Genomic DNA, 22,700 nt, shown 5'->3' with positions numbered 1-22,700 from the left:
GCGCTTGTTTGTTTTTTAAGAAGGTGGAGGTGGAAAACAACTTGTTCTGGACTTGCTGCGATTCAATATTGGAGACCAGACACAGAAAAAATGACTAAAAGACCACCTAGCCCAGTGTTTCTCAACCTGTGGGTCCCCAGATGTTGTTGGACTACAACTCCCATCATTCCTAGCCAGCATGACCAGTGGTCAGGGAAGATGGGAGTTGTAGTCCAACAACATCTGGGGACCCACAGGTTGAGAAACACTGAGTCCTAGCCCAACCCCCTGCTATGTGGGGAGGATCTATCCATCACAGCTTGCCCTGGCAATCCATCAGTCAGGTAGCCTTTGTCAGATATCACCAACATGGCATCCTCAGAAGGCCATCACTGGTACGCCCAGGTCCCCTCCACTGAAATTAGGCTTGGGAAAAGGACTGCATTGTAGTCAGTGGAAAAGGCTTTGTGATACTCTCAGTTACAGTGCAAACGCAGTGGCCACGAAAGTTTCCCCAGTTTGCAAATGTGCCCATAGGCCCCAGAGTAATTGGCACCCCCTGACCTATGCAGTCCGGTCCACCTTATGCCACAGGCAGAGATCAACTATTGGGTCAGGCCAGGCTTAAAGAGGTCGCAATGGTACCTCTTACTGTCAGGCCTTTTAAAAGAGTAAAGTTATCTGCATTATAATCAGCAAGCAGAAGGTTGATTATAATGTATGGATCACAAAATGGTACTTGTTTGCTGAGCTCTGTTTCTCTGATTGCCGCCCCCTGGACATCACTGATGCTGCTTAATCCTCCCAATCATGTTTAAACAAAAACCTTACTGAATCCATCACGTCAGTGACTCTTCTCCTAATCATTTAAATCAGTATGGGAAAGGCAGAGGAGGGGTCTCTCTCCCTCTCTCTCCCCTCCTCTCTGTGTCTGTGTGTGGTGTGTTTGAGCCACAATATGGAAGTTCACCATTATGACAGACATTCAGAATGTCTCAGTTCATTGCAGTGCTGCCTTCAGAAGCTGCTCTCACCTCTTTAGGTAGCTTTGAATTGCAGCTGCTGGCATCAACGGCCTTTGAACCCTTGCTTGTTGTCCTGTGGCTGTCTCCAACAACACTCTCCAACAATTGTCTGATACGGCAACAGGGACATATCTGTGTACATCTGGCAGCCCTAGTCTAACGCCACCACTCTGTTATTGCATATTTTCCAAAGGTGTTTTTCTCCACTTATTATCAACTGCATTCCATTATTCTGCAATCTACAGAGTTTTTAAAAGATGTGCTAGCAAAACAGAATGGCTCCAGTGTTGAAGTAAGGGTAGCAGAAACAAGCTTTTGTTGTTGTTGTTTAGTCATTTAGTCGTGTCCGACTCTTCGTGACCCCATGGACCAGAGCACGCCAGGCACTTCTGTCTTCCACTGCCTCCCGCAGTTTGGTCAAACTCATGCTGGTAGCTTCAAGAACACTGTCCAACCATCTTGTCCTCTGTCGTCCCCTTCTCCTTATGCCCCCAATCTTTCCCAACATCAGGGTCTTTTCCAGGGAGTCTTCTCTTCTCATGAGGTGGCCAAAGTATTGGATCCTCAGCTTCAGGATCTGTCCTTCCAGTGAGCACTCAGGGCTGAAGAAACAAGCTAAGAAGCTCAAATCAGATATATGACTGACACCTTTCCTTGGAATTTAAACCAACGTCCAGACTTTAACGTTCAAAACCTTTACTTGCAGAAACTTATAGTTATAGATGAATTAAAACATATTAATTACAGTCCAAGTAATTGTACATGCTTACAGTCCAAGTAACTGTAAGCATGGGCTTACAGTCTCTTCTTCTAAGCGGGGAGCGGTCATTATGAGAGGTTTTCACTTTTACCTTCTTCTGCAGCTTTGCTTTCTTTCTCTCAAGCAGCAAAGAAGCGCTCCAACACTCTATTCAACTTAGCAGTGTTCACAGTGGATTCCCAAACACAGTCATCTTGCTTCACATAAAATGGAGTCTCTCCTTCACTAGATATAGCCCTTGTGACCAACCTTAGCCAATCACATGGGAACTACTAGAGAACTCTCTAGAATTCAGTTGCCGGCCAAATCTAATTTAAACACATACTAATGCATACAAGCATTTACAATTTCAGCGAATTAAATTACTATACTTAGCATCTGGAGCATGTGATCAATAGTTCAAGATGAACATCCCCGCTTGTGAAGCGGCAGATTGTGCTCTCCAGACATCACACAGGCTTCTTCAAGTCACAAGAAGGGATATTCAAACTCAACATCAGGAAGATCTTTCTGACAGTAAGAGCTGCTCAACAGTGGAACAGACTCCCACGAGAGGTGATGGACTCTCCTTCTTTGGATGTTTATAAGCAGAGGTTGGATGGCCAGCTCTCATGGATGCTTTAGTTGAGATTCCTGCATTGCATGAGGTTGAACTAAAGACCCTCCAGATCTATTCCAACTTTATAATTCTATGATTCTATGATACACTTCCCACAACTCTTTGGGGGAAGCCATGACTGTTTAAAGCGGTCTGATACCACTTAAATGTATAGTATAGTTTTACCACTCCAAACATGGCATCCCAACTTCCTGTTACTCCTACAGCAGCACTGTATGTCATGCAGAGGGCTTCTTGCTCTAGAGACAGGGAGATGTGTGCCTCTCTGTGTTGTATGTTCCTTCAGGAGCAGCAAGCCCCAAAGTTCCTTAGTGCTCCCTGCCATTTTCCTGTTCACCAAAAGGAGGAGTGAACAAGAGGCGACTCAACTGACCGCCTGTCAAAGGGAAGGACAAGTGTTATAACCATCGGGGGCATTCAGCTTGCTGGGATAATGGAAGCCGGTTGTTTGTGCAACGGATTTCCAGGCTCAGGAACGGACTTCCACAAGCTGCTGCCCTCCAGATGTTTTGCACCGCAGCCCCATCAAACCCAGCCAGCACTGGTGTAGTCAAAACATCTGGAGGGCAGCAGGTTGGGAAAGGCTACTCTAGAAGAAGTGTGAATAAATGTTGGTCCTCTGGTCTCCAGGATGCTTAAAACAGGGGTAGGAAACATGGAGCCTTACAACTCACATCAGAGCCAGGGCCAGATTTAGGTTTGATGAGGTCCTAAGCTACTGAAGGTAATGGGGCCCTTTATATGTCCAGCTGTCCTTTGTCAACATGAATCGTCACTGTTTTTTGTGTTGAATATATGCTATATGGCTATTTATGGACCTAATAGGTATCTAAAGCCATTTGCACATAACAAAATATATATTTTATCAATTGTTGAACTGAAATATAATTAAGAAGAAGAATATTAATAGTGGAGACACGGGTGGGGCTGTGGGTTAAACCACAGAGCCTAGGACTTGCTGATCAGAAGGTCGGCGGTTCGAATCCCCGCAGTGGCGTAGCGTGGGTTGTCAGCACCCAGGGCAAGGCAAGTAATTTGCGCCCCCAACCCGTGGATTTGCGCCCCCTAACCCGTGGATTTGCCCTAACCCCAGATGTTGCGCCCGGTGCGGCCGGCCCCCCCTGCACCCCCACGCTACGCCACTGAATCCCCGCGATGGGGTGAGCACCCGTTGCTCGGTCCCTGCTCCTGCCAACCTATCAGTTCGAAAGCACGTCAAAGTGCAAGTAGATAAAAAGGTACCGCTCTGGCTGGAAGGTAAACGGCGTTTCCGTGTGCTGCTCTGGTTCACCAGAAGTGGCTTAGTCATGCTGGCCACATGACCCGGAAGCTGTACGCCGGCTCCCTCGACAAGCGAGATGAGCACTGCAACCCCAGAGTCGGCCACGACTGGACCTAATGGTCAGGGGTCCCTTTACCTTTTACCTTTATATTAATAGTGAAAAACAATTAAGAAGAAGTATATGGGGGGGCAAGAGAGTGGGGCCCTCAGCGATAGCTTGTTTAGCTTATACATAAATCGGGCACTGATCAGACCCGACTATTGCTGGCTGGGGCTAACAATATCTGGAGCTCCTACCCCCTCCGATCCATACTCATCCCATTCAAAAATAAACCAGACTATTTCTTTGCTTCGGCCTCTTATACACAACAAATTCAGTAACTCGAGAGAAATCTAACACCCCTTGAAATAATCCCTCCTGACAATATATTTTTTTTATGCATTGCATTGAGCTGACAATACAGATCCCATTGTTGGATTTGCTATTTTAAGTTCTGCACAAATTTATGCTTACTGGTGTTCTTACCCGCCCTTCTCACCCCGATCCATTTTTTTAATTGACGAAATAAATAGCCCAATTTTGTGGGGGGAAAGAGCCATGCTGACGCCCGGTGGCGGTTCCTTGTAACGGCAGCTCCTTGATGGATCGTAAAAGCTCTTTTTAGAGCGGTAACCGAACCCCGATCATTATCTCAAGTGTGACATACTGGATGGGAAGCAGAGACGGGAGATGCGTCCACGGTATCTTGGATTTACATCAAAGCTGAAATGTTAGCTGCATTACCTCCGAACTAGGGAAACCTGACTTTAAAGCGCTCGTTATTGAACAGCTCCTTTAGCAGTTATGTCTTAATTAAAATACAGCTGACAATGCACCTGCCTATAAATCTTCTTAATAAAACCCATTCATCGGAGGGGAGGGGAAGGGTCTCAACATTTGCATTCCCAGCCACCAGAATGCAAAACATTCTCTTTTTTTTGATTGTTGGTTTTATTTTACGTACATGTTAATAATTTACCCAACTGTTAAATATTAATAGTTTGAGAAAGTTTGCTTAACCACTACAAGGGGGGGGGGGAGGCAAACACTTCAAGTGGTATAAGAAAGGGAGGGATTGAAGAGGGGATAAGAGTTGAGGTCAAGATTCCAGCTGCTAACTGTTCCATGTCTAGCGACTGCTGATCCTCCTGGAAGAATAACCTTTATCATCCCATCTCTTTCCAAGGTTTGGTTATCTCATCCTTTGTTCTTTTCATCCTTACATGTCCGGTCCTTCTGTTTGATAGACACACACACACAATCATCCTCTATTCACCTGCCTTTCCCACTCTGCTTTGGCTGCCAGAAAATTGAATTACCTGGACAGGACCATTATATTTTGCAATGCCTACTGGCTGCACTGGAGAATCCCATTAAAGGTGTGTCTGAAGTTCTGTGGCAGGATCAAAGAAAATACTGGGCACTGCTCTGTAGCAAACGTGCTTGCAGCCTCCCTTGCATTGTAAACAGGCTTGGTGCTGACCATTAAAGCCCTAAACGGCCTCGGTCCTGTATACCTGAAGGAGCGTCTCCACACCCATCATCCAGCCCGGACACTGAGGTCCAGTGCCGAGGGCCTTCTGGCGGTTCCCTCGCTCTGAGAAGTGAGGTTACAGGGAACCAAGCAGAGGGCCTTCTCGGTAGTGGCGCCTGCCCTGTGGAACACCCTCCCAGCAGATGTCAAGGCAATAAACAACTATTTTACTTTTAAAAGACAACTGAAGGCGGCCCTGTTTAGGGAAGTTTTTAATGTCTGACAGTGTATTGCTTTTAATATTCAGTTGGAAGCCACCCAGAGCGGCTGGGGAAACCCAGCCAGATGGGCGGGGTATAAATAAATTATTATTATTATTACTACTACTACTACTACTACTACTACTACTACTATTGCCTCCTGCCTGACAACTCCCCCTTCCTGCACCTGCTCCTGTGACTCTTGAGAACAGCTTGATCTGCAGATATTAGCAGCAGCAACAACAAACAACAACAACATTATTATTATTATTATTTATACCCCACCTATCTGGCTGGGTTGCCCCAGCTACACTGGGTGACTTACAGCATGTATAAAAACATAATAAAATGTCAAATATTAAACACTTCCCAATATAGTGCTGCCTTCAGATGTCTTCTAAAAGTTGTGTAGTTCTTTTATCTCCTTGACATGTGATGGGAGGGCGTTCCACAGGGCAGGCACCACTGCCAAGAAGACCCTCTGCTTGGTTCCCTGTAACCTCACTTCTCGCAGTGAGGGAACTGCCAGAAGACCCTCGGAGCTGGACCTCAGTGTCCAGGCTGAATGATGAGGGTGGAGACGCTCCTTCAGGTATATAGGCCCAAGACCATTTAGGGCTTTAAAGGTCAACACCAACGCTTTGAATTGTGCTTGGAAAAATACTGGGTCCTAGTTCTTCCTTCCATGTTTTGGAAGCTTTTCCTCCACTCTCCATGAAACTGATCTACAGGGTAACATCTCATTCCGGCCACTGTGTTAAGAAACATTCACACTGCGCTTTCTGTTTAACACATATAAGCCATCCCTACCAGGAAGCCTGCTGAACAAACACTTTGCATGACAAACAATGAAACAGACATGCAGTTAGTGCGTCCAAATGGTAAAACAAATACATTGGAACTGGACCCTGATTTGAGTATCTCAGACTAAAGTCTTAATTTAAAGCCTTCTCCAACCAGAAGGGGGAAATCCTTGCACAGTTTGCAGAATTTGCACAGAAATAGTCCTTTGGGACAACGTTCGCTACTGCGCAGGTGACAATGTCTGCAAATTTCAGCCACGTATAACCAGTTCCAATTTTTCTTTCTAGATGGTAACAAAAGCTCCTGGGTCAAAAAAATCCCAATAGATCTACAGTATTGATGTTTGCCATTCAGGTGTTCTCTTTTTTTGCCTTAGACCAATATAAAGTATAAATGTCCCCTGGGGTATTTCAAACCAAAACATGGGCTACAATCCTAATGCTGAAGTAAGTAAAGGTAAAGGGACCTCTGACCATTAGGTCCAGTCGTGACCGACTCTGGGGTTGCGGCGCTCATCTCGTTTTATTGGCCAAGGGAGCCGGCGTACAGCTTCCGGATCATGTGGCCAGCATGACTAAGCCGCTTCTGGTGAACCAGAGCTGTGCACGGAAACACTGTTTACCTTCCCTCCACTGCAGTACCTATTTATCTACTTGCACTGGCATGCTTTCGAACTGCTAGGTTGGCAGGAGCAGGGACCGAGCAATGGGAGCTCACCTCGTCGCGGGGATTCGAACCGCCGACCTTCTGATCGGCAAGCCCTAGGCTCAGTGGTTTAACCCACAGCGCCACCCACGTCCCTAATGCTGAAGTAAGCCCCACTGAATTCAGTGGAATTAGGTTAGCATTTGAGTCTGATCCAGGGAAGCTGCATGAATTGCCCTTCTTCAGATCCATGGTTTCGTGGGAACATTTTACGCTCCTGAGCTCCATTGAAAGTTGGCTGGGGGTAATAAAATGTCTCTAGAAACTTCTGTGTGTGTGTGGTAGTTTGATTTCATTTTGTTTTTGATGTTAATGGAGCTGAAGTATTGCTTCCCGTTGCTTCGCCTATGTCTTTGTCTTCTCTATGCAGGCTACATAATTCAACTTTCCTTTTTTCGTGAAGCTGGTTACTTTAAAACTACTTTAGAGCGAAAGATCTTTCATGCAACTATTAAGCCATATACTACTGGGGAAAGAAGGGCTTCTTTTCTTTCATCTATCTTTTCTAATAATCCACTCTACAGTCCTTTCGGCACTGATCAGCAATGAAATTCTCATTGATTAAATGAGCTCTGCACAGATGCCTAAACTCTGTTGGGTAGGAGCACAACTTGTCTGCAGCTGTTTTAGCTCTTCTGACTTTTCCATCTTTTCCTTTCCACTGATGATGAAGGACTTTCTCTAATTGGGAGGAAACAGCATGAAGAGCAGACTCTTCCTGTCCTCTCTACTCGCTCATATCACTGTCTTAATAAATCTCTTCCCCAACTGAAATAACTGCTGCCTATAATGCCCAATTCAGTCAAAGAGATGCAGCGTGTGGCGCAACTCTTGAAGGGCTATACCACTTCAGAGTGCATGTTTGAAGACATCCAGCCTATTTCTGTATAGTCCTTCCAGGGCACAGTGAGAAGACTCACAAATGAGGCGTGCAGTGATGTGATGGCGCAATGAATGACACAAAGCCAAATGCATCCATTACTTGGTTTTCTTCTTCTTTGGCGATCACTCGTAGCCGAGTAAGATTGTAAGATTCCATGAAGATGGTCTTAACAGTGAGTCCTTAATTGACTATGGAGGTCAGTTCTGGATCCACACGTCCTTCCACAGTGGAGACATTAGTTTCTGGGTGGGAGTTGATCACAGTGAGGGTTTGCCAAGCATGCCTTCCTCTTAGCATGTTTCTTCCTTTCATCCTGAGTTCGAGTGTCTTCAAAGTCCATGACACCTTTGGTAAAGGCTGTTCTCCAATTGAAGAGCTCGCAGCCAGTGTTTCCCAGTTGCCGGTGTTTATACTACATTTTTTAAAATTTGCCTTGAGAGAGTCTTTAAACCTCTTTAAACCAACATTACGCTGGTGTGTGTATTCAGCGTTTGTGTGCTTTAATGTTTTGTCTATCTGTCTGTCTGTTTCTTTTGTTTGTTTGTAAGTATGCTTAAATAAAACTTTAAAAAATATCTAAATACAAATAAAATTAACCAGCATTACGCTTTCCATTTTTAAGTTCAGAATAGTCACTTTGGAAGACGATAATCAGGCATCCGAACAACGTGACCAGTCCATTGAAGTTGATGTTGAAGAATCATCGCTTTGACACTGGTGATCTTTGCTTCTTCCAGTACACTTGCATTAGTTTGCCTGTCTTCCCAAGTGATGTGTAAAAAAATTTGGTACACCATTCATTCATCCATTCATGGCAGCAGATTGGATTGTTGCCCTGGTACAACTCCAAAGTGAAAACAACGCTCCATGATACAGGACCCACAAGTAAATTGCACATTGGTGAGCATCTGATGTACAGTACTGCCAAGTCACGGTGCTGGGGGTTTCGCACCTAATTCTGCTTTGAATTATTTCACGGGGTATTTATGTGGTTTATGATTAGGGCTCACATTGACCCCAGGTTTCCACTAGGTGGCAGCACAGCAAAATGTTTCTAGCACAGAGTGCTAACATTGTATTTGCTCACTGAAACCTCACACATGGTGCTGCTGTCACGCGGGGTCAAATCATTCGTCCATCCAACTCAGTATTGTCTACACTGACTGGTAGTGAACTCCAGGGTTTCAGACAGGAACCCTTTGCAGGGACTGAATCTGGGGTCTTGTGAATACAAAGCAGATGCTCTACTGCTGAGCTGAAACACATATTCTGTGCAGCAAGATATATTTTCAAAGGAACAACAGTGGGGAAAATTACTGGACCACGTGAAACATTTCTCATTTTCATATGGATTTGCCAAAGCTACTCAAATACAGACTTTCTGTCTTTGGCACCTGCTGCACTGCAGTCCACTGCAAGGAATAGGTAAAGGTAAAGGGACCTCTGACCATTAGGTCCAGTTGTGTCCGACTCTGGGGTTGCGGCGCTCGCTTTATTGGCCGAGGGAGCCGGCGTTCAGCTTCTGAGTCATGTGCCCAGCATGACTAAGCCACTTCTGGCGAACCAGAGCAGCGCACAGAAACGCTGTTTACCTTCCCGCCGGAGCGGTACCTAGTTATCTACTTGCACTTTGAGGTGCTTTCGAACTGCTAGGTTGGCAGGAGCAGGGACCGAACAACGGGAGCTCACCCCGTCATGGGGATTCAAACCGCAGACCTTCTGATCAGCAAGTCCTAGGCTCTGTGGTTTAACCCACAGCACCACCCGCGTCCCTTCACTGCAAGGAATATATTAGTGTCCAAATTCAATTGCTTTTTCTTGGATAATGTCACGTTCCTACAAAGTCAGAATTCCAGATGCCTCCCGACCCATTTATGGAAAATGGCACTGGGAGCATTTCAGAAAGTGTGTTGTTAATGAGTAATAAAAAACAACAGAGGAAAATACGAGAAAGGAGGTTATGACTAAACACCAGGTGGCAAGAATGGTCTCCCTTGGAAGGTGGAGACAGAGTCTTTTTAGGGCAGAATTGGACATTGTTGGCGGTTTGTGGAAACAGTCACCAAAAGCAGCTGCCTTTTCCCTCTGCTCTCCAGAGTGATTTTAAAAGAGGTTATGTTTGGCAATTTTCTGCTCAAATTTCCCTTGAATGCACTCATATGATTCAATGGACCTTGATACAAAAACTAAAGTAAACTAAAAATCCCTGCACATAGAAAACTAGCATGTGAGGGGGGTCTGGCCCTCACTTGCTATCTGACAAGTTAGTTTTCTAGAACAAATGTTTGTTTTGGTACTAATGATGTGCTCCTCCACAAATCTATGCCTATACCACTAAAGTAATTTGTTTTGCTTAAAGGGGTGCACCCCCAATCTCTGCCAAGAGGTAGCAAGGGGTCTTGACACTTCACCAGGGTTTGTGTTCCTTCGGAATGAAACATGTTGAAGACTGTAGCATCTTTAAGAAATACGATTTATTTACACCTGAGTTTACATGGAGGGAGTGCAGAACATTACATGCCAAGAGTGTCTCTTGTTGATCATAGCTTCAGGAAGATTGGGTCCAGAACAGAAGCCAGTCAAGCTGGAAACTTCCCCCTTCCACCTCTGCTATTGTCTTTTGCTACTAATACCCAGTTGCAGGAGGGACCCCACCCCATTTCTTGTCTGACACTAAACGTGCCACCGTTTGTCCGGGTAATGAACTCTGCCATCGCCTGTCTTTGTTGGCACCTCTGTCAGCCAATCTCTTGACATGAGAACTAGCTCAGCCTGTGTTTTTTTTACACTGTATTTTTACATCTTCTCTTAATACTCCAAACGTTAGCGAAGTCCTACCATTTACTAAATAAGGAATTACGGAGGAATCTGCCTCCTCCCACAAATTCATAACAATATTATGAATAACCCTGCACTTTAGTATCTGCATATAGTTATACAGTGGTACCTTGGGTTACATATGCTTCAGGTTACAGGCGCTTCAGGTTACAGACTCCGCTAACCCAGAAATAGTACCTCAGGTTAAGAACTTTGCTTTAGGATGAGAACAGAAATTGTGCTCTGGCGGCACGGCAGCAGCGGGAGGCCCCATTAGCTAAAGTGGTGCTTCAGGTTAAGAACAGTTTCAGGTTAGGAACGGACCTCTGGAACGAATTAAGTACTTAACCCAAGGTACCACTGGAGAGGTATGTATTGTGGCTCATTATCATTGCAAACAAAGGTGTGCATGGACCATCGTGAATCTGTTGATGTGTTGTATTATTTCGGACTGCAAGCAAGGACCAAACATTTGAGTGCTCCACCAGTATCAAACATTCAAACCTAGCAATCCAATGAGAAATGGTCTAATCCTGGCTAAGAAAAGAGACCGTGCATTGACAATCACCTAATCAGCAGTCTGGATGGGAAAAGGGAAGGCCTTTTTGCTTTATGCTTTCTCTTTGCCTTAAACAGGGTTATATTTAAACTGGGGAGATCAGTTATAACCTCCAGGTCAAACAGTTTCTTGAATCTGTCCACAAACTGGTTTTCCTTCTCCAGTCGGAACCTCATGGCCCAGATGATGACGGTGTTGTCCTTGCACAAGTGGTCGAAGGTAAGGAGCAGCTCATTCAGGTAAGGGTGGTGGTACACAACGTCAGCCGCCAGGATGTAGTCAAACTGGCACGAGGCCCTGGGGAAATTCTTCTCCAGGTCGACCCCCCAAAACAGTTCCTTTGCCTGGGGTTCATGCTTGCATTTGGTCTTCGTGTTTTTGACAAGGTTGTATCGAAGGTTCCCCAGCAATTCAGGCAAATCGGTGGCAACCACACGTGCACCTGTGGCAGGAAGGGGCCACAGAATGAATGCTTAGCAAATCTAAGACAGTTTTGCAGTAATGCTCTCTGGCATCATTAAAGGCAGTAGGAACATGGGCAGCTGTTTAGACCAAAGTCAGACCATTGGTTCCTCGATAACTCAGTACCATCTACACTGACTGGTAAAAGTTCTCCCAAATTTCAGACAGGGAGTCTCTCCCAGCCTTGTGTGGAGATGCCAGGGATTGAATCCGAGACCTTCGGCACAGAAAGCAGACACTCTATCACTGAGTTACAACCCTTCGGTCTGTGGGTCATTACTACCGGCAAACCAACAATTCATATTTTGCCAGATGGGCACATGAAAGGGCTGAGGCTCACAGAGCTTCCCTGTAAAATTTGCTAGAGAGAACTCTGTGAGATCACTTCCTTTGTCTGCCTTGGCAGGAAGCTGTAATACTACAAGCTTCCTTCCTGCCAAGGCATATTTCTCTTTCTTCATCATGCCTCCAAGCTGACCATACGTGCAGCTCAGACACCATTTCTGAACTTACATTTTGTACTTTTGTAACTTAGATAGCAGTTATAAACCTGCCTTTGTTTTGCTAATTCAAAATCTAGAATATGTAAGTAAATGCTACTTTTATTTCTTCACAAAACAATGTGTGTGCGATTGCTGTTTTCAAGGCGGGGAAAAGGGGTAATACCAAGAAAAATCCAGCCTGCCTTAAAGAATCCAGGATTATTGTTTCTAGAAGGTTAAATCAACCTTGTCTTCCAAGTTCTGGCCACAATGGATGGTACTCTGCTGATCTCACTCACATGGGCAAGGAAGGATAATAACTAAACATTTCCTCTCCTAGTGTCTAAATCCATCCTTACACGGTCTATCTACCATGCCCTCTTCCTGCAAAACCACATTTCTATATGGGGGGGGGGGGAGAGAGACCTGTGTTTAAAAGATAATGAGCCCCTGTCTCTGTTGCTACATTTGTTTTTGAGCTGACATGCTACTCCTTGGTCACAGGTGCACTAAAATCCCACACACACCTTGGAATACCACTTTCTGATCTAGAGGACACTACCCATACTCACCAAGGAAACTGGCTACTATCGAGACCAGGCCTGTCCCAGCTCCGATTTCAATGACATTTTTGTCAACCAGGTTATAAGATTTCATGTTAGTTTCCAAAAAGTGGCAGATAACGAGAGCCTGTGGACGGGAGAAAACAAAAACAGGACAAGAGCAGATTGACAAGGGAAATAGCATTACACACAAACAAACAAATAAAAGCATATGCCTTGATTATTATTATTAATAGCAGCATGGCTTTTCTTCTATGGATAATAGAGCTTGTTGATCTTGCAGTGAATTGCTCCTTTTGGGTAGCAACTCTGATTCCAAAATACGTCAGCTGTCTGTATTTAGAGCCTCATCTTTACAGCACTTTAGTTTCCCCAGGCTTTAAACAACCACCCCTTACGTTTCACACTGAGCCCTGTGTGATGCTCTGCTTCATGTATCAGAGCCAACAGTCTTGTTTGCCTGCAATACCGAAGGCCAGACGACAGCTCCATAGCAGTCGGTGGATTCCGTGATCTTTATCTTGTGGCCAACAAAATGGAACCCTTCCCAGGCTTGGGTGGTTATCAGCGAAGGGGAGAAACACCTTCCCATGATCTCTGCGACTATCTGTTCATCTCCGTTTGGTCCTAGTAATAAAACAATGGAAAGGTCATGTGTCATAATAACAGCGAGAGGTAGCCCAGCTCAGCTAACGATTGTGCAGTGACCTAATCGCAAAAGCCACTAACCTCTATATGGCCAGGCAGCCCTGCTGAGCATGAAGCCATCTGAGTTATGTCCCTGCCCACAAAAAGTCCCTAACAATAATTGTTTAGTGTGATATATGTGGCCTCGGGGAGCTGCCATCCATCACGCTTGCTATTTATAAAGCCATAATAATAGAACGGAATCCCACCTTTACTCAGCACCAATGAGACATAGAAGTCGGTCAAAAAAGTTATAGAGTTAGGTACAATCTGTAAGTGAGTTTCAGACTGAGTTCTTTCCTTTTTGCTGATATGGATTTAAAGGGAGGTTTAGACCACATTCTAGTCCATTGGGGGAGGGTTAATCTCACAGCCTTTCTTGTCCTCCCATTCTTTTTTGATTATGTCAAGGGGGGTTTGTGGGATTTTGGAGCAGTATTTTGTATATTGTGGATACCATCCCTTTGTTGTTAGGAGGAGGTTTTTCGAAGGTTGTCAAGGACCTAGTTGCTGCTGATTTTACTCCTGGGTTGTTTAGGAGGGCATGTAATTGGTGGTGTGTTAGCCAGGGTATCTGGGCATCCCCTAGTTTGTCTTGTATTTCCTGTGTGTACTTTCCCCCTCTTTTCTTCCTAACCTAACACTGTATGTAACACTAATGTCTCACAACAAATGAAACTGATCCGTAGAAAACACAACTTGAAAAAAAGAGACAATGCATGTATTTTTTTGTAAACTAATAAATCTTTCATAAAAATATATTTAAAAGAAAAAGAAGAGTTATAGCATTCTTGCCATGGGCTGAAACCTCCTGAATAGAAGACTGAATGATGGAAGATTCTGTCAGGATGCTGAGGGTCGCAAGGCCAGCTGGCTCGCCCCAGCTGGGTCATCTCCTTCCAGCCGTCCCACTGTGAAGACCCATCAGCCTCTGCTCCAACATAAATCAGCGACCCAGGCTTCAAAGCCAGGGCACACTATGTCAGCAGAGCAAACTGCGCACACAGAATAGGCGTGAGGCTTGTGGAAGCTTACTACAACTACATATTTATTAATCATAAATCAGGACAAAGAAACATGTAGTCTCTGTCTTTGTCTTCTCCAAAAGACAGAGAAAAGCAAAAGCTATACACACAATGGAAGTTCCCAGCAAGCTGTGTTGGCATGTAAACAGACATGTGACATGCAACAGTTCCATGTCTGCAACTAAAGGTGGAATGGAATTTTCCAACAGATTCAGGAAGGAATATATTTGCATAGCTAAACTATGGAACTCGCTCTCAAAGGAGGCAGTGATTGCCTCTAGCTCGGATGTCTTCAGAAGAGGTTTAGCCCAATTCATGCAGAACTAGACAATCAATGCCTACAAGGCATACTCAGTAAGTTCTACCTCCACTGCCAGAGGCTCATCATTGGTTCATATTTAAAATCGCCCGAAGGCTAAAGGAAGCCACTTCCTACAGGCTCACAGGTTCTCTTCCAGCCTAAGCCACAGTTCCTTGGTTCCTGCTTGGTCTTGCAATGAGGAGGCAGTTGACAACACAGAAAGGCCTTGATCTTGGCTTATGTATCTCCCCTATCCGAACTGCATGCAAGCAGCTGAAGACTCTGCCTAAAACCTTCTTCTCCTCCCTCTTCAATCCTCTTCTGGTCCTGGGAGCCAGTGGAGCAAGAGAATTCTCTCCCTCCCTCCCTCCCGCACTTGTTCTCCACTCTCCAGCCTTGCAGCTTCTCCTGCCTCTGACTCTCATCTCCCGGATGTTACAGGTTCCTCCAGTTCACGGATCCCTTCTTCCAAGTCTCCAGCCCGCCTTCTCCTGGTCCCTAATCCTCAATATCTAGCCACCACTCTTCAGTGCCCTGACATCATGGTGTCCATTCTCAAAGTAAAGTGCTAACGTGGTGAGTTTATGTCAAATTGTAAGGGGCCAGGAGAGGTCAAGATGGGCAGGGCTTTGGGACAAGGAATCCGCTCTGCCCTCAAGTGTCCTGCTGAAATGCTGCCAAGCAACTCCAGCTGGCACTTTTATGGAAACCCTATACTGTGGCAGCATGGCGATGCAACATATGCCCTGAGAGGGTTCGGCCCCTCAGACAGCGCATGCTTTCTGCCACAGAAAAATGACAGAAACTCTTGTCTTGACGGAGGCAGTGGTGAAAGCAGGCAGGAATGGACACATGCGGAGAATGATTTCATAAACGTTCATCAAGGGCCAAACCTAGAAGCAACACGGAAGACCCGCAGAACAGGGTTTCATGTGTAGTTGTGGAGGTTTTTTAATGCTAAAAACATTTGCACAACGTTAAAAAGGAAATTTCCCACGAAAAAGAGATCTGGACTGTAGCACTATGTAAGGGAGGGAGAGAGTTAAGTCATTCCCCATACCAAATGAAAATAACCCCTGGAGCTGCTATGTGCCCTGTTTGGGGCAATAGCTTTCTTTTCCAAGTCCAGCATCAGTATCATAATCTATATACTGTATTTATACTGTTTTGAGTCTAGCCGTGTGTGTGATTACGTAGCCCAAACCTGGGGGGGGGGGCAGACAGCAACAGCCTCAACAAAGCAGCCCCATTATTGTTCCTTGCAATGAAATAGCTCAAAGGCACTATGATACAACTTTAGATTGTCACAGCTTCCCTCGAATAATTCTGGGAGCTGTAGCTTATTAAGGGTGCTGAGAATTGCATCCTTAACAAACTACAGTTTGTGAGTAGTGTAAGATCAAGTGGGTTCAAGTCCTCTGCTTTCTAAGAGGTCAACTCAGGACTTTGCCAAGTCATAGATACAGCCTAGGAACACCTGCTTATATATATGCAACACTAAACCATCTAACAGATCAGGGTGTTTACAGTTGCACTTATTCTATTCCAGCCTATTGGCCCCATAAATTGACTTGCTATCTTAGTTAATCTGCTCACTCAGGCAGATTTGGAGAATATGCTAAAGGTCCCCCTTCTACTCTTTCTTGCTTCTATTTTAAGGAAATCAAAACATGTGAAATGCTGAGTTCACACTAAATCGATAATCCTGCAGGATGGCTCTTGCTCCTTGCCTATGTAAGGTTTCCTAATCAACAGCGATAGCACCACAATCACTTCTGCAAATGCACCTGGAAAGCTGCATTCCTGTATGGCTTCATCATGAAGATGTAAAATGACCAGAATTTCTACACGGAAGAGCTTCTCTTTGAAGTTGAGGGCGAAAGACTGGATTACCAGATCACATTTATTTTAAAAGGATCAAGAGAAACGATGTCCTGCCAAGACCCTAAAGTGTCAGGGATCTGAGCTGGTTCTTTGCAAAGAGGCTTTCTCTCACGATCACATAAAAATACTTGTCAATGTTTCAGCTTGAAGGTTCTCTAGAACTCTATTGTACAAATTCCAAAATCCACGTTTGAGCAATTTCTTTCTTAGGGCAAACCAAAATGTTCCAAAAAGAGTGTGCAAGTTTTCAAGTAGAGACTGGTCTGGGTAACAGCTGGATTTTATATCACCTCTCCCAAATGGGGATCAATTATTGCCTGCTGCTTCCTCCCAACAGCCAAAAACCTGCAACTCACCTAATGGACTAGAGCAGTGGTTCTCAACCTGTGGGTCCCCAGATGTTGTTGGACTACAACTCCCATCATCCCCGAGCTCTGTTGCTAGCTAGGGATGATGGGAGTTGTAGTCCAACAACATCTGGGGACCCACAGGTTGAGAACTGCTGGACTAGAGCTTCATTTTAATGTCTGCTGCCTACTTACTTTCTGAAGACTACAAGGCAATGCAAACTCCATCATGTCTTCAGAATCAGCCAAAATTTCTGCTTTCTCCCCCACTGCCACTTATGTTCACCATCGAGCCTGATGTCCTCATCCAAGTTCTGGAGAGCTCAAAAGCTACCACACTCTTTTGTAAGATTCCGGTTGGCCCAATAAAAATATTGCCCTAATGTGAGTTTTGGAATTGTTCCTGTGGACTTACATGTATATCTTTGCTTGTTTTACAACTCACAACACAAGTTATTAGTGGTATTATTTGTACAGGAGCCTGCAGTAGTTCCCCATTGCACATTCTTCCCTCTGCCTCTTTGTAGCTTTATTCCAGACCAGAAATAGGTTTGTGATTTATTTATTTTTTAAGTCCCCACTTCCTTCAGGAGAGTGTATGACTAGAGGCCCAGCAGGAGGCTCTGAGAAGTTGAAGGGAAGCAACAAGAACCTGAAGGCAACATTAGCATTATTGGGTTCATTGTGTAATTACAAGTGATAAGCAAGTATTTTAGGGCTCCCTGGCAAAAGGTGATGAGTCTTTACAATAACCATGCGTGGATCATCATAACCCTATATAAACTCTCACACACAAACACGCACACTCTTTCTTTCTTTCTTTCTTTCTCTCTCTCTCTCTCTCTCTCTCTCTCTCTCTCTCACACACACACACACACACACACAAACACACACCAAAAATGGAAAATTTCAAGGGCTGCATACCTGTTAAGCATTTTAGGTGTGCAGCTATTGTATTTTAAGTATACACCTAATGTATACTTGATCAGAGCCTTGCCACAGTAACCCATGTTCTGGTAGCCTCCCAGCTAGATTACTGTTCTTAACTTTATGTGGGGCTTCCCTTGAAGACAGCTTGGAAATACTGATTGGACATGAGCTTAGAGACATGATAGACCGCAGGTGTAGCAAAGGTACAAAGCAGCGGCTCATGCATCACCTGCCAGCAAATATTTACCATTTTTGTTGTCTGGTTTTCTGGATTTTTCATCTGATCCAGGATGCTTGGGTTGCAATGAATGGGATTCCATTTCATACAATGGCCTAGCAATACAAAGGAAGAACTATTTAAAAAAACAGCCAAGCACAGGTTTAGCAATGAATTGGAAGGCATGGCATTTTCTTTCATTTGTCATGCATTTGGCTTCAAATGCATACATGTCAGGAGTGGACAATGTGGTACCCTGCAGGTGTTTTGGTCTACAATTTTCATCAGCCCCAGCCAGCATGGCCAGGAATCAGGGATGATGGCAGTTGCCATCCAACAATATCTGGACGACACACTGTTGGCTATCCCGACAATAAGAGGCCTTATGCTACGGCAATATAACCAACAATAAATCAACCATGCTGGTTATTATTAAGCCATGGCATACCGTGGGTTGCCAGAGCCCGGGGCTGTGCAGAGGGGGTGGGTGAGAGGGAGGGAAACGGACAGAGTACACATGTGCATTCAGCTGCCTAACAGCATCCGCGTCACCCAGGAGATTGCAGCCACAGAAATAAGAAAAGAAGACTTGTTCCATTGCCTGGAGAGGTCACTTCCTGGTTTATACGGAGAAGCCGTTTTCAAAGAATCCCAGCAACAGAAGTGCACAGCTGTATTGAGCCAGCACCGGGTGTTGAGATTTTGTGCCCCTAACAATTTTGCGTCCGGGGGAACCGCCCCCCAACCAGGCTATGCCACTGTGTTAGGCTATGCAAGTAATGGTCATGCATTGAGTATTTGGAAGATCTGGTTCAAGTGTGCACCAAAGCAATAGCAAGGACATTTAGTCCCTACAGCAGAATGAACAAAGTGAATCTGTAGATTAATAATAATACTAATAGCCTTCCATAGATTATAGCTATATAAATAGATATAGATCATAGCATCATCTGGTCCAACCCTCTGCAATGCAGCTGTCCCGTATGGGGATCGAACCTGCAACCTTGGAGTTATTAGCTGCACGCTCTAAGCAACTGAGCTATCCAGGCTGACAAGTTATCTCAAGGTTATATGCAAAATATAACAAAAACAACTAAGAAAGGTTAAAACACACACACACACACAATGCACAGAATAAATTTTCACAGTGTTTTAAGGATTGTGCTACACAACCATCCTTGTGAAGGAATGTTAGGGACAATCTCTTCCCCACTCCCAGGTTTTAACACATACTAGTCCTATTTTCTCCCAGCCCACTTTAATTTCCCTGCATGGGGGAAATAATTGTTTTGAGAGTTTCTCACGCAATCAACCGGAAGGAAATAAAATAGGTGACAAGCCTCTATCCATTTACCTGAGACTAAGCCCCACTGAATTCAACGAGACTTGAATAGGATTGCCCTGTATATAGAATATGAGCATAGCTGTTTGTGATTTGTGTGGTGCAATCCTATGTATGCATGGTTACTCAGAAGTAAGTTTCACTCTGTTCAGTGGGGCTTACTCCCAGGTCAGAGTGCACAGGATCTGCACCTTTGTTTTGAAGAGAAGCAGCGAGAAAAATGACCCCAAAACCTTGCTGCGCTTTGACTGACAGTATTGTTTAGACAGACACTCTTGATCAAGCATTACCTTTCAAAGCCTTTGCACAAAATGTTATTCTAAAGGTCACCCCCATAGGACATTATTATCGGTAATCTGGAACAACCTTACAGGGCTCAGAAATGTTAACTTGGCACCCTGCTGATTAGATATGGATATCTTTTGACGGTGAGTGATATATTTCAGATGAAAAACAACTAGATATCTAAACATAAGCCACATCAAAACTGTGCCTTTAATTTTTTTAAAAAACAACAACAATTATTGCAATGCACTAAGCAACATACCTAGGTTATTTTATTTTATTGTTCCAGGTTTCCACAGAAAGCGAAGGCAAAATTTCACACCTGCAGAATCTCTCCCCCAACACTGGTCAGTCTGTAAATAGCGCTATAGAGAAAAGCAGAAAAGTCTGAAACGTAACTTGCCAGCAGCACTTCCCAGGGAAGAATTTATAAATCCTGACAGCTGCAACGATTAACAAAGTGGGCACACCCCTTGAATTTCATTGGGAAAAACTCTTCAGAACACTTGCATAAGAAGGGGGGGGGGGAATATTTCCTAGAAGTTATACAAGCTGCACTCATCACTGCCCAGCTACAAAGTAGTGAGTGAATGCATGTGCTCACACACACAACCAAAATAGAGTGACTTTCTTCTTTCCAAACCTGTTTGCACTCAAGGAGACCTGTGGAAAACTAGTTTGGAGCATGATTCAGGGCAGTTCTAGGCTCTTGCTGTTACCAAGCAGGATCCGATCACATCCCAGCATACACGGCTGGCACTCTTGCACAACAAACCTGACAGGAAAACACGCTGGGGCAGGGAATGTGGGACACGGGTGACGCTGTAGTCTAAACCACTGAGCCTTTTAGGCTTGCCGATTGGAAGGTTGGCGGTTCGAATCTCTGTGATGGAGTGAGCTCCCGTTGCTCTGTCCTAGCTCCTGCCAACCTAGCAGTTTGAAAGCATGCTTGCAATTAGAAAAACTGCTACGGCGGGAAGGTAAACGGCATTTCCGTGCACTCTGGCTTCCGTCAGTGTTCTGTTGCACCAGAAGTGGTTTGGTCCTGCTGGCCACATGACCCGGAAAGCTGTTTGTGGACAAATGCCAGCTCCCTCGGCCTGAAAGAGAGATAAGCACCACAACTCCATAGTCACCTTTGACTGGACGTAACTATCCAGGGGTCCTTTGCCTTTTTACCTTTATGTGATATAACCCTAGCTTGGTGCAACTTCATCTAACATCCCTGCAAACAAATCAGGATGATTGCTCCGTTTGAACAGAGTAGGGGAATCTGGTTGTGCAGTTTGGCAAGTGGTTGGGGTTTTTTTATGTACTTCTTTTAATAAGGCAAATTTTGACCATATAAATGAATCAATGCATCTGTGCAGCTTTTAAAAAGAAAGCCAAGAGCCTATGGAACCACAGAGGAACAGGCGAAACAGATTGCTGAATCAGCATTTGTCTCACTCTCACGTACGTGTGCCGTGCAAATCAGAAAATCAGGCTTGCAGTGGAAAATTCACTGACTGTTCTTTAAATACTATGGGTTTCACCTTAACAGGGAAGGAACTGTCCACCCTGTCTCTTCCTTCACTTGCCTTTTAAGTCCTACTCGCTGCCTGCCCCACAGAGCTGGAGAGCAGCAGCGCTTAGGAGCCTTTGTTACTGCTCCCTCATCCCAGGGCACAACAGTGGCCTAGCAAGGTCTTTTCCTTCCCGTTGGCTCTATGGATCCAGCATCCAGAATACAGCAGTTACTCCCCCAGTGAACTGAGGGTCTCACCACATGCTCCTATTTTCTGACTCCATTGAGTGACTGGATAGATGATCCAGCAGTCATCACTAAATCACCGGAATAGCCCAATACCTAAGCAGTCAGGGGATACCTTCGACTTCTCCTTGGGAGTTGATCCAGAGAACTGTGACTGCTGTGAAGCTGCTGCAGTACAACTCAGGTTGTAGCAGCCTTGAAAGTGAGGTAGGATTTTGGTGTACGTGGTGGTTGTTTTTTAGCCTTTTCTCTTTTCAGAGTAAGCAGGAACAGGGGGAAAATGGGGTCTGGTGTGGTGCAAAAAATAGAGAACATTCCTCCACTCCGATATACACAATTCCTCATCCCAGGTGTAATGAGTGTGTGTGTGGTGTGTGTGTGTGTGTGTGTGTGTGTGTGCGCGCGCTAGTCTGGACTTCTTCCCATGTAGCTTTCTTGGGGGCATGTGAGCCTAGCATGCCTGGATTCACAACAAAACTTTACACTGGATCCAAAGATGGTCTCCCATCTGAAAGACAGAGGTTTCCCCAGCCCCGGGTTATATGTTCCTTGACCACTGGAAACACATGGATTGGGGGATAAACCTTTTCATGTATTGATAGTTTTGTTATGTTTGTTGCCTCTAGACCTGCTAAATCTAGGTTGCGTTTGTACCCCTTCAGAACTGACCACCACCACTGGGAATTTCTGTGTTTGATTTACTGTGTTCTAAATACTCAGGCTGCTCTGTATACTTTGACTAAAGACTTTCCCCAATGTCTGTCCATTTGTTGGAACTTAAACTTCAGGGTTAAAAGGGAGGAAGTATAGTTGAAGACAGGGGTCCAGCAACCTTTTTTAGCCGTGGGCCGGTACACCGTCCCTCAGAGTATGGGGGGGGGGGATGAATGAATTCCTATGCCCCACAAATAACCCAGAGATGCATTTTAAATAAAAGGACACATTCTACTCATGTAAAAACATGCTGATTCCTGGACCGTCCGTGGGCCGGATTGAGAAGGCGACTGGGCCGCATCGGCCCCCAGGCCTTAGGTTGCCTACCCCTGACTTTGGCCCAAATTTGGAATCCCAAAGCAACAAAAAAGCTGCCTCATGCAACGTGTGACAGTTTTCCTAGCTCAGAATTGTCTTATCTTGCTGTCAGTGGATGTCCTTTCCGTGCTCCCTGATCCTCGATCCTGGAAATGCCAGGAACTGAATCCAGGACATGCAAAC

The 22,700-nt window shown here is 44.9% G+C and overlaps 1 protein-coding gene across 2 annotated transcripts; it reads right to left on the bottom strand.

The window, feature by feature from the left end:
• Positions 1-10,287: 10,287 nt before the first annotated feature.
• Positions 10,288-20,684, bottom strand: LOC310705540 (protein-lysine methyltransferase METTL21E-like). 2 transcript variants are annotated; one of them, XR_014525381.1, is made up of 6 exons: positions 19,995-20,684; positions 18,136-18,221; positions 13,184-13,341; positions 12,724-12,841; positions 10,740-11,649; positions 10,288-10,706 (listed from the first exon to the last, which is right to left on the bottom strand). XR_014525381.1 is itself a non-coding variant. In XM_083500137.1 (5 exons), exons 2-5 carry the CDS (start codon positions 18,206-18,208, stop codon positions 11,213-11,215), a joined length of 786 nt encoding a protein of 261 aa, XP_083356263.1. In that variant the 5' UTR covers positions 18,209-18,221; positions 19,995-20,684; the 3' UTR covers positions 10,288-11,212. The 2 variants fall into 2 exon arrangements, 1 of the variants encoding a protein (XP_083356263.1); XM_083500137.1 differs by having other exon boundaries at positions 10,288-11,649.
• Between the last annotated feature and the right edge of the window lie 2,016 nt (positions 20,685-22,700).

This window comes from Podarcis liolepis (genome assembly GCF_965112155.1).
Source record: "Podarcis liolepis genome assembly, chromosome: 4".
NCBI classification, from domain to species: domain Eukaryota; kingdom Metazoa; phylum Chordata; class Lepidosauria; order Squamata; family Lacertidae; genus Podarcis; species Podarcis liolepis.
The sequence above is the reverse complement of the archived record's forward strand: the minus strand, read 5'-3'. Positions and strand labels throughout refer to the sequence as shown.